The sequence below is a fragment of the Rhinolophus sinicus genome, chromosome 16 (genome assembly GCF_057876585.1).
Source record: "Rhinolophus sinicus isolate RSI-liver-muscle chromosome 16, RSI-T2T, whole genome shotgun sequence".
Taxonomy (NCBI): Eukaryota; Metazoa; Chordata; class Mammalia; order Chiroptera; family Rhinolophidae; genus Rhinolophus; species Rhinolophus sinicus.
Window position 1 is genome coordinate 43,587,374 of NC_142516.1, and position 12,167 is coordinate 43,599,540.

At 39.4% G+C, this 12,167-nt stretch overlaps 1 protein-coding gene across 1 annotated transcript in view; it reads right to left on the minus strand.

The window, feature by feature from the left end:
* Window positions 1-2,902: 2,902 nt before the first annotated feature.
* Window positions 2,903-12,167, minus strand: part of RORB (RAR related orphan receptor B) — a 183,323-nt gene continuing 174,058 nt past the window's right edge. Inside the window, exon 10 of the mRNA XM_019736709.3 lies at window positions 2,903-6,153. Within this exon, the coding sequence (XP_019592268.1) occupies window positions 5,998-6,153 (156 nt within the window). The 3' untranslated portion in view covers window positions 2,903-5,997. The remainder of the gene's footprint in view (window positions 6,154-12,167) is intronic.

Consider the following 12,167-nt stretch of genomic DNA (forward strand, 5'->3'; position numbering starts at 1 on the left):
TTTCGTATTGTCTAGTTCAGGTAAAGTTTGCAGGTCTTAGGCCAATCTTCAATACAAACTCTTTGGAGCAGATTTAATTGACAGCCCTGTCCCTTTCTCAGCTGTATTACACAAAGAAGCATACACTTAACACCAATGACCCGTCAAAATGCTTAAACTGTTACAACCAGTTTCTGAGAAGTACAATACACGCAGAAAGGAAGCAAGTACATATTTGCTCTTTGTTGGTTTTCCCCCATCTAAAAAAATTGTTACAAAGTCTTATGCTTAAACAGAGACATAGAAAAATCAGTGTATTCACTGTCTCCAGTTATTTACAACAAAAATTACAGAGACAGCATACATCGTATTAGACCTTCCACAAGCATATATTAAAAGTAATTACATTTGAAAAAATATTTTTATTTTTCCTCTACATTTCTACAATACATACTCGGTTTTCTGTGGATGTGGTTTTCATTCTTGTACACATATGTGTTAATTAGATGAAGCAGACGGTACTGTGCGTGGATGTGGGATCTGTAGCTTTTCAGACATACCTAGCGTGTCCACATGTGGCCGTGACAGAGGCACGCAAATGCTCTCCATCAGCCACTGCCAGAGGGTAGGGGTTAATGTAAGGATCATGCTGCCCAGCGGGGTGCAGTTGCCCCACACTTCCCTCAACTGGGTTAATTCAATTCTGGTAACCTTGTGCTTTATTTCTGGACATGAGAACAATCACTGAGCTGCTTTTTCTGATCCACTGGAGGTCATGCAGGACGCTAAGATCACTATGGCCAATTCACTTTGGAGGACATTCAGCAGCTTAGGAAAAAAGTGCACAAACAGACAACCCCCATCTGCTGCATAGGAATCCATGGTCCCACACTTCAGGTCAATGGAGGACTACATTATCATGACTCTAGAATAACTTCTTTAGATACAACCAAGGGAAAATAAAAACTAGTCGCAGATATTGAAGCCACACCCTGAAAGAAACACGTTGAGACTTGAAAGCATAAAATCATGCATTTGACTTTCGGAAAAAGGTGGCAAGAAATCTAGCCACCTGACTCTAGGAAGCTAGGAGTTTGAGCAAGACAAATAGAAATGTCTTTTAAACGTCATCATTAAATTGAATCGTTTTCATTTTTAGACTGTCTGCTGACCTCTTACTGTGTCCTCTAGTAGTGATAGTCAAATATGGAGACCAAATTGAATATCAGAAGGGCAAGATTTCCACTCCCCCACACCTACCCCAACTCTAATATCATTCAGAGTTGTATCTGGTCAGACTTCTCCAGCCAAACAGGCCCCTTAATTCGACTTTGCTTTAAACCAGAGGTTGCAAATTGTGAGCCGTCTTCTGCTCAGAGATGTATTTGTTTGGGCTGCACTAAAGCTTTGAACCAACTGACATCATTTACAAGTCAAGAGATTTTATGAGATTCAGAAGCTTTAGCCACTCTTCAGCTTTAGCGGACTGTTGGATGGCCCTTTTCAGACGGGGCATTTCCTTGCCAGCTCTCCACTTGGACTGCTTCACTCATTTGCATCAACTCCCTGGCCCTTTTCAGCTTTTTGATTTTTAACCCTTGCTTTAAATGAATATGTACCTCTGGTCCTGAGACAGCCCCTGGTCTGCCCCCCACCCTAAAATGTTTGTCAACTCTTGTCTAGAGACCCCCATGTTCGGTTGCTGCTTTTACTAGCAGTTAGAGATAGAAAATCAAATACCACTTCATCTAAAGCAGATGGTGGGCTTTTTCTTCTTTATACAGAAGACTTTGTGCAAAATTTCACTAATAATGCACACTTTAAAATTATTGCTGTTCTAGTCAATGGTGGTTCTGTCAGGACACAGATACCTTTGCCTGAATTTATTGTCAGTTGTACTAACTTGGAAACAAGTTTATAGAGAAAAACGATTCAGGAAAAAAAATTATTTCTTCTAATTTCCAATAGCCATAGAATTTTTCTTGCTTCTATAATAAATGAAAACAAAGAACATGGAACAAAACTGACATCATTTGCCTCTGACACTTTTGAAAAACAAAACAAAAAACGGGTTGAATTTTAGGTTGTCCTTGGGACACAAGAATTGTTTTTGCATTTAAGCCTGGTACACGTAGGAGTGTAGAGTGAGCGTGTGTTGACTATCCATGTGCATGATTTTCTACAAACAGTTTAGCTTGACTGCTGTGAAGTTATGTGTTGAACAAGGCAGCTATGATAGAAAATGTACTGATGCCTCCTTGGCACCTCTTATTAATATTCAGAGCTCACTACGATTTGGGGTCTTTTAGATTCGATCAAAGCAGTCTAATTACCCAAGAGACCATTATGTTCTCTGTTTTTACCTAATCAGTGCCTTGAAGACAGTATTAAAACAAGGGAAATCCAGAAAGGGTATATTTGTAGAGTACATCTCCACCCTCAGCTTGGAGTCTTTGGGGGACAAAAGAGTTGCAGAAAAAGGGACACAAAGATGACCCGATGGACAGACAGTAGGGGTCTGTGTGAGATGTTAAACTGGATTTGGAATCCCTTTTCCTGCTATATTCCTTCTAAAATTTGCCTTTGCTTTTACAGACCACAGGTACAGCTTCATCTCCCTTGTCAGGTTTATCTAATGCCACTGAGCTTTCTGTATTTTCCTTGCTCAGGATTTGTAAAGGAAGCTTGGGTTCACTGGGAGAGATATATTCCTACAAATGGAGCAGCTGGATTATTTGGCTCTTAGCGGATTTTAGAAAATGAGACTGAGTTGTCCTGACTTGTGAACAACTTGTCAGCTAGTCTAAATAGTAAAAGTAAATTCAGTTTACAACATGAAGTTACTGCTCATTGGTCTGAAAGCCTTGTCAGAGAGGTTCTCTTATTGGCTACTTAATGTATGTCATTTACATTTTGTTGTCATTTTCCTGTTTTTTTTTTTTTTTCCTTCTTGATGTACCTTTTTTTTTTCCAGTGAAACATCCCTGAGAGGGTACAGTGCAACATCTGCATCAAGCAGTGATTGTCATTTACGAAGCATGAAAAGTACAGATCATGGGTTCTTTCTTCCAGTGCACACTTTATCATGAATGTGTTATGAACATTTGTGAGTGTTCATGTGGAAGGGGACAAAGATTGCATGTGTTAAAAAAAAAGTTGTCCGTACCAACATTTCAAAATACCTTGAGATGAAGTCACAGGAGATGTTCCAAGGACAGCTTTTAAAGGTGCATTGTTACCCTTGAAACTGTGACTTGGTTCTCTTTTTAAGGGACTGATTTGGCAACTGTGATGAAAAATGGAAATCTCTTTTCTCAACTGAAGTGAGCTGAACGTGTACTGGTTTCCCTGTTTTGTTTTGGTTTCGTCGCTCACTGTTTCCTGTACCCTTGCTTCAAAAGGTTCATGCCATCCCAATTAAGCACTTGCGCTAGTGGAAATGACACAAATTCAAATCCAGTACCTCCTGAGGCAAATGTGGGGAACAATCTTTTTCCTACATCACCCATGGGAAAAGGGAGGAAAAAATTCTCAGCTACTTTATCAATTGAGCCAATTTAAATCCTCTAAGGTAAATTGGAGGAAACAAATGATTCCCTTTGCAACTGAGCAAGAATTACAGGCTGACAATGGAAAACACTAGGCCAACAGAACAGTGAAAACAAAGTTTGACATAAGTTCAAAGCTCAAAGGGAAACACCAAGTAGACACATTAAACATCGCCTATCACAAGCCAATCATAAAACATACATTGCATTTGGAAACGGCTAGGTTTAATTGAGTGCCTTCCATTACCCTGTTTTCCTAGCAATCAGTAAAGTAATCTTTCCATTAGAAGGAAATATGACTCTTGGAATTAATTCTTTATACAAAGAGCTAGCAGGAGTGACATTTACACCAAAAAGAATTGAGTCCCTGTAGCAGCATAATAAGCAGTCTACAGCTGTCTTCTTAGACACTGAAGGTAATTTGGTTCAATGTAGTTAAATTAATTGAATATAACAGTAGTTGAGAAAGAGATTCATTATTTTAAAGCCTTTTTGGTTTTCCCCACTGATTTGGAATGCATCAATCATGAGATGGGGTAATGCTGTTTTCTAAAAGAAAAGACTAGCACTACTGTTTAATCATCAATGAGGAGCTCTGTGGCATCATGGAGATAGATGGCTGTCAACTATGTAACTTCAGGAGAGCATAAGAGATTACAAAAAGATCAAAGCTTCCACTGATGGAAACTTTACAAAGCAGATGTGCGTGTGTGTGTGTTTGACAAGGAGAAAAGGGCAAGTCTTCATGAGTTGGTGGCTGGACTACACTTACAGGAGATCATAATTTTCATTGTCTTATATACAAAGCTCTCCTCTGGCTTCTTTTTTATGCATCTTATTTTGGATCAGATAAGACCAAAGGTGTAAGGCCTCCAGAACACAGGCAGAACAAATTCCTTGGGATTTATGCTTTTCTGATGATCAATTTGATGGAAAAGCAGGTGGAGAAGTGACAACTTGTACTAGAAAGTCTAAATTCTCTAATCGTGATTTCACCTCTTGCATTCTGTACTTTTAAAAGTTGCTAAAAAACAATCCTAGCCTAGATGGATAATGTGATTTCAAACTGCATAGGAAATAGTTTTGGCTTTGGGGTGTATTAGTTCCCTAGAATAACTCAGATCATTTTTTTCTAATCTGTCAAGTTTTTGCTGTATTTTTATAATATAGCATTTTGGAGTTTAAAAAATTTAGAGGCTCCCGACTAGAAGGAGATATAAAGTTCTGCCTCCCCCTTTATTGCTGATTTTTTCTAACAAACTTATTAAAGAGCATGAATATAAAGAACCACTACTTTACTTTGTATATTCCTTCTACCTTACCTCCTCTTTGCCAAAAAAATAAATATGGTTAGAGAGGAAATGTTTACATGAAATGGCATTAGGACCCTGGGTTCTGATTTACTCTTTAATTTTATTAGAAAAAATTGCTGGTGGTCGTAATCTACAGACTGTATTTCTCTGTTGAAGACACAATAAGCACCAAAAGCAAGTTTCTTTCACAACCTGAAATCCAAAGCAAAAGTGTTTGATATGTCCTGGTGAAAAACAGGAAATGTCTATTGTTTGGTCAAAAAAGTTCTGGACTCTACAATATTATTTATTATCTGTGGCCTAATTCTTAAAACAGGAAAATGGCTCCAAATATTTATATTTTTCCCCCCAGTATGTACCATCTTGACAAGGCTTTGATGTCATTGATTACAAAAAAAAAAAAAAAAAAAAAAGTTTTTATACAGAGGCCGTGCATTATAATTATTCCTTTGTAGACTTATTTCTGAATTGGTACTGTCCCACCATTGACTACAAATGACAACTCTGGCTGGGCAAACAAAATCCTGATTGTCTAACATAAAAGTAACATATAACACAGAAGGTAAATAATCAAGAGAGCCTGACTGAACCTCCTTTGCTAGTAGGTATGGTATTTTAAACCACAGTGCATGTACATGTATAAGTAATCGTCATATATAATATTCTCAGATATTATATACTTATTACATACATGCACAGTGCTTTCCAAGATAGCTACAAATTTATACATGCATCAACTACCTAAAAACATAGAAATAGGTAAGCCTAGTAAGTGGAATTTTCTTAAATTATATTTGAATAATCAACAGGAAAAGTAATCATGTAAAGTACCGCTCTGTTCTCGTATATATCTACAATAAAATTCTATAAACAGTTGTCTCCCAAAACATACCCGAATAAAATTAAAAAAAAAAAAAGATAACACCCAGTGTCCTATATTTGTATATTTATGGTCGTTTCAAAAACAAACAAACAAAAGAGCCCCACTCAGGTGCATATTTACATTCTTCAAACTGTAGCGGTGAAAAATAATTCTATTAAGTGCAGGACATTCCTAATGTTGCAGTAGTGACATTTTCCTTAAGTCTTCATGAGCACATTGCTTTTGTCTTAATGGTGATGCATTCCATGACTATGAGACAGTTCTGTCGTCGCCTTCATTTGCAGACGGTGGCACAGTCAGGATTAAAGAGCTCCTTGTATAACGGAGGAAAGAGTGTATTCACTATGTCTGGATGCGATTGCTTAAATACCTGCAGCTTCTCCCCGTGCAAGTTGCAAACTGCCGTGATGGTTGGTATCTTGGCTATTAACTGCAGAATGGAGGGACAGGGAAGGAGACAAAGGAGGAAGCTCATTAGTGCTCTGTCTTCTGAATCAGTGTCCTTCCTGGCCCCAGATGAAGGGAAATGGCTTTGGAAAAAGATGTTCAGAAAGAAAGAAGGCTCACTTTCAGCTTTTCCTTTAGAACAAAACAAAACAAAACAAAACAAAATGCTCACCTGCACCCCCCCACCCCCCCACCATCCTCTAAAGGGAAAATAAAGAGAAAGAAAGCCAGACCAAGCCTCCTGATTCATTGTTCTTAAATAAAGTATGTATGGGAGGTAGTCTAGTTTAATCGTCAGGAGTGGGTGCTCGGCAGGCAGGCTGACTGAGTTGGAATTCTGGTTCCAAAATGGCTAAGTGGCTGCGTGGCTGTGACATACACTATGTTTCAGTTTTCTCATTTGCAAAAGGGGCTTAGTCACAGTACCTACATCATTGGGCTGTTGTGTGGACTGAGTGAGGTAATTCATACAAAAGTGTTAAAAATACTGCAAGCATGAAACACAACTGTTAGATAATATTATCATCTATTATTTCCTACGAATTTTTCATGATGTGAATATTAAATTTTTAGGCTTAGGAAGGTATAGTCTAAACTGTATGAAGTATAATTAATAATTATCTGGAATGCTTTGCTGTCAAGCTCACTAGCCTGCGTGTTATCTCTCTAATCCTTTTCTGCTGTAATGCACAAAATGAAACATATTTAATCAACATAAAATCTGGGAGGTCACTGGCACTTAGCTCCCTTAGGGAGGTGTTTTAAAAACTTGTGGGAGAATATGCACCTATAACTGCTAGGTTTTGATATATATGTATCATGTAGGATGTAATTTTGAGTTAAAATACTGAAGACAGTGTTTTATAATAATTGAAAATGTCCAGTTTGCTGAATGCTATATAGGTTTTAGGAGACGAATAAATCTAGCTTTTTAACATACTTATAATTTAGGGACACTTAGAATCCATCAGTGTCAAAATTAGCTTAAACCCAAATGTCATTGTGATCCAATTACTGTGGGAATATGGTCTCATATAGAGAATAGTTTTACAAAAGATAAGCTTGATAGTTCACATAACTGACCAAAGGTCCACTTGAAAGTGATAACATAAAATTTAATAAAACCCATCTAATCACCAATTAGGTTCACTGTGCTCCCAACCCTATTTAATAAGAAAACACTTCAGCTTTGGAAGTAAAAGAGGAAACAGATAATTAGTTACTTTGCGGTTTTTCAAAATCAGAAAGTTCCACTCTTTCATTAACTTTCCTTTTAACAACTGATGACTATATAGCCATACTACGAGCAATTTAAAATTAGCATTAGGATTAGAGTTATTGACATTTTCATTAAAGGAATTTAGAACAAATAAAGAAGTTTGGTGTTCAGACTTTCCATTTCTACTATTTACTGATAGAACTAGAAATAAAAAATGTGGGATCTTTGTCTATAGAATGGCTATTAAATTTTAGACTGAGAGTGAAGACTTTCTGTTCAACATTACGAGTGACTTAAACTTGTAGTAGGCACTCTGCTACACACCGGAAGGCACAAACAGGATGGTTCTTGCTGAAAATCTACTTGGGAAGGCAGATGTGAATGAAGTTACCAGACTGAAAAACTGTGGTGAGTGCTATAGAGAAATGGGGCTAGGAGAGGTGGTAGATAACAGGACATTCTGACTTCTGGCAGGTCAGGGAAGGCTTACCTGAGAAAGTGCCATTGGGGCTGGGCTCTGAAGGAAGGGTGAGAGCCAACTACTAGATGCTGGGGCAGGGGTTGCATAATATGTCCCAGGATCCCATGCAAAGAATCCGTGGTGCTTGAGGCACCAGAAGAACTAAAGCACTGGAGCAGTGGGTGAGCATGTTCAAGGATAAAGCTGGAAGAGGTGGACGTGGCCAGATTATACAAGGTCTCAGTCTACTACGTTAAGGTCTTTCTAAGGCTTTTAAGCAAAAAGGAAAGATGATCAGAATCCTCTTGTGAAAGATTCTCTTTGGGTCCAGGGTGGAAAACTGTGTCTTTTCTATATTGTCATAGGTAAAGAACGTTAAAGTATCCACTTAGCTCGTGTTCCTTGGGAAATTACTCAAGCTCTCTTAACCAGCTGGGTCACACAGAAGGGGACTACAACAACTTCAGAACACTTCTTACACATTTCAATTCTCCCCGAAATAGCTATTGAATGCAGAGAGGCTTTGAAAGCTTTCTCTAATTATCTGCAGTTGAATTGATGAGGTGCAGAGCTCCTGAAACTTCCACATGCAACTCCAGAATGTGTGTCAATCTTCAGTGTGCGTAAGAATCACGGGGTGCTTCCTACAAAGGCAGATAACTGGGCTCTACTCCTAGGGATTCTGTTTCAGTAAGTGTAGGTGGAGCTCAGCCTCCATATTTGAAACAATCATCCTTTGCAGATACTGATGTAGTGGATCCATGAAATAAAGTTTGAGAAACCCTGTTCCAGAGGTTCACATCTTACGAATTTACAGCTGGTTTTCAAAATTGAGAAGTGAATTCTTCATCATATTTGAAACAGTCCTAGTAGCTGAGAGTAAAGTTAACTCCTTTTCAGGAGGCAGACAAGGAAGTTATAGCTAGAAAGGGAAGGTTCCATGTCCTTAGTTCTATTAGCTGTGTGAGGGACAAGTAATGAAATTCCTGAGTTCCCTAGGACACACAAATACTACGTATGTAGAGAGGATTAGCCTAGTGATAAAAAATTTATATATATAGGCTGTGAAATTGCCTGGGTTTGAATCCTGGATCTGCTATTTATAGCTGTGTGATCTTGGGCAAGTCACTTAACCTCTCAGCTTTCTTATCTGTCAGATGGCAATTATGGTAGTTCCTATCTGAGAGGGTTCTTGTGAGGGTTAAATAAGCCAACATAAATTGTCTATATCAGTGCCTGGTACATAGTGGCAATATACGCGTTAGGTGTCATGCTTCCATTCCCACATAATGCTTCCCTCAAGGAGAGAAATACATAGTCAAGGCCACGCTGGTTTAGCCAAATGAAACATAGGGCAAGAAACCACCAAAAATTGAATCTCTGTAGATCATGTGTGAATACAAAATCAACCATTTACTTTTATTAAAATGAAAAAGCAACATCATATTGATTTTCATTTTCTTATAGCAATTAAAGTAAGTAACTGATTTAATAAACTGTGACCCATAAAGTAGAATCCTAGGTACTACAATTCTTAAAGCATGTTTCTGCTCCTCTAGAGAAGGGGTGGTGTGGAAAATTAACTGTATGCGAGGACTGAAACCCTTCTACAGTTGCTCAGTTGCACTGGAACAATTTAACCATGTGTTCAGGTTTGGAAAGGGAATATGGACTCTTGCTTCTTTCCTGCCTAAAACTGGGTTTAAGAGGCATCTCGTTCAGGACCTTGTTTTTCCTCTGCTGTGGGATTTGGATCCCATCCCTGTTGCTCATGTGTAGAATGGACTGAATGGTGAGAATCGCTTTGTATTTAAGAGCACTGGGACCATCTGAACAAAGAGCACTGAGAAAGGCAAAGAGCTTCCTCAATCTCTGTACTCTTGGAAGAGGCTGATTTAAAGGCATTCAATCAGCTGTGGAAATAGAAGTGCTGACAGGGGCATCCATCGTCTGGAGGCACGGTGGGCCAGGAGGCCATGCAGAGGCAGCAGTAGCACTTGTCAGAGCCCAGAAGGGCCTGGTGGAGGAAGCAGCAGGCAGTCACTTATTGCTCATTAATATTATGTACTACAGCTGGGGGACCCCCATTTCAAAGGGAGCTCAGCGCAGCCTCAACAGTAGTTAATGGTTCAACAACTTTTAAACAGCTGGGGAGGTGATCCAGAAGCACTTGGAGATGGAGGAGGTAGTCAATTTCAAATCATCATGAAATTTCTTCCTGTTTAAATAATCCCCATAGCGGGACGAGACAGAGGGTCTATAAAAAGGCATTTTCACGCTCATCTCTTTCTTATACGAGCATTTTTTATAAGAGGGAAGCTTTAGCTTATACCTACAGGGGTCTACAAGAAGAAAAAGCAGCTGTTTGAGAAGAGATAAGAATCCCATGCCTCTTTCTAGAGGGTACTTTTATTAGAAAATCCACAATTTTACAACTAGTACATTTGAGGTTGGAAAAATGGAAGATGCAGAAGGTAAAACTAGTGATCTTGTTCATATGGGCTTCCAGGCCATCAAGGTAACCTCCAACCTGTCGCAGGAAACCAACAGTGGTTTGATCAAACTGGGAGAAACTTCAGAAGCACTGATAAAACCAGGGCACAACAAGTGAGGCTGAATATATCCATTTCACTTGTCCATTCACTTTTAAGCTTTTATTTAGTAACTCGGTACTGTTATAACAGAAAGACAAACTTCTGTCTCTATGTTAATGATACAGTTTTGTTATTGTTATGCTAGAAATGCACTTAGGAATTAAGAGGTTAGTAAACCTGTTGACTTGTACCTCTCTCAGATTAACTTATCACAATTCTTCCTGGGAAGGCTGGAGCCTTCCAGATCTGAGGGGGAGATGAACCTCAAAAGAACAGATGTGTCACCACATGGTGCAGTCATTCTTCTTGGCCAGGGCATTCTCTTCTCATAGCAACCCTAAGGTCTCCATTGCACTTTCATGAACATGACATAACTTTAAGCTAATTCCTATGGAAGAAGAGATGCGGTGGGGTATCTTTATGGGCAGCAAGGGCTTTAAAAGACTGACTTTTTAATAATAGAAAAAGCGAATAATAATGGTATTATTATTTTTTTTCCTTGAATGAATCACATTTTCTATAATAATAGAAAAGAAAGCCCAGTGGGGGCCAGGTAAGAACTTTCTGGCCAGCCAGGAATAGGAGAAAAGGGATGACCGACAGAGATTCTGAGCTTCCACAAAAGAATTCCACATAGACTGCTCCACATCCTGGAAGAATTAGAAGGGGTTTATCAGCATAGAACTGGGTCTAAAAACACCCATGGGTGGTGTAGCCAATGATTCCTGGAAAGGAAATATCTATAGCACATGGCAAGGCATCAGCATCTGAAAACTGTTCTGAGAAGTGAATTGAAGGCATGGCACTCACTGAAGTGTTCTAGTTGTGGCAATATAAAAATGACTCTCCCTTTAGTCTCTGCATATGGTGAGGTCAGTGGGCTTTGTGGTCTGAGTTATACGAGGACTTCTTCCTGCCTTCCCATTGGATATATGTGTGTTTTTATGAAGTTTGCTAGTTTTAAACTTCTCAGTACAGCTTTGGGCAAGAACATACCTCCAGGAATACTGCATGTATTTGCAGGAGTGCTGGGAAAAATAAATATGCTACTTAACAATATCCTACGACTCTTAACTATCCAGGAGACACAGCAGGAGGGGCTGGACCGGAGAAGACTATGTCAAAGAAAGCTCCAGCTATGGTCCTGCCACAGGCTGCACTTAAGAAAGGGCAGGAAATGGACACCTGCAGGCAGAATGTGAGCAAGACATGCAGACCCATGCTTTGTCCTTGGCCATGAGTGCTCTGCCTCAGCCTAGCCACAGCTGGGTGGGCCCTTTTTCTTTCCACTCTCTGCCCCTCTGGGCAGGCAACAATAACCGCAGATTTAGTGACTTGTAATAAGGAAGCCCACAGGCCAGAGAACAGAATTGTCACAAGCCTTTATCGTTCAAACATTCACTGTTTTATCTGCCACCTTTTCCCCTCCCACATCAGTGGTCATGCTAATCTCAACCAAGTGGAGAAAGAACATCACAGTTTCCAAATCCCCACAGTGGTCCTCACCCCAGAAGTACACATCTCAGAGTGAGTCATCACAGCACCCAAAGCTCCAGGTGACAGAGCCCTACTTGAAAGCCTGATGGGAATGTTGACCCTGGACACAGGCTTTATAAACATAGTATACTTTTCAGCTTTGGGCTGGAATATCATCCTAGACTAAACACAGAACGCAGAGTACCAATTTGAATCTACAAGACGGTGAAAGGGGTCTGTTTCTTCAC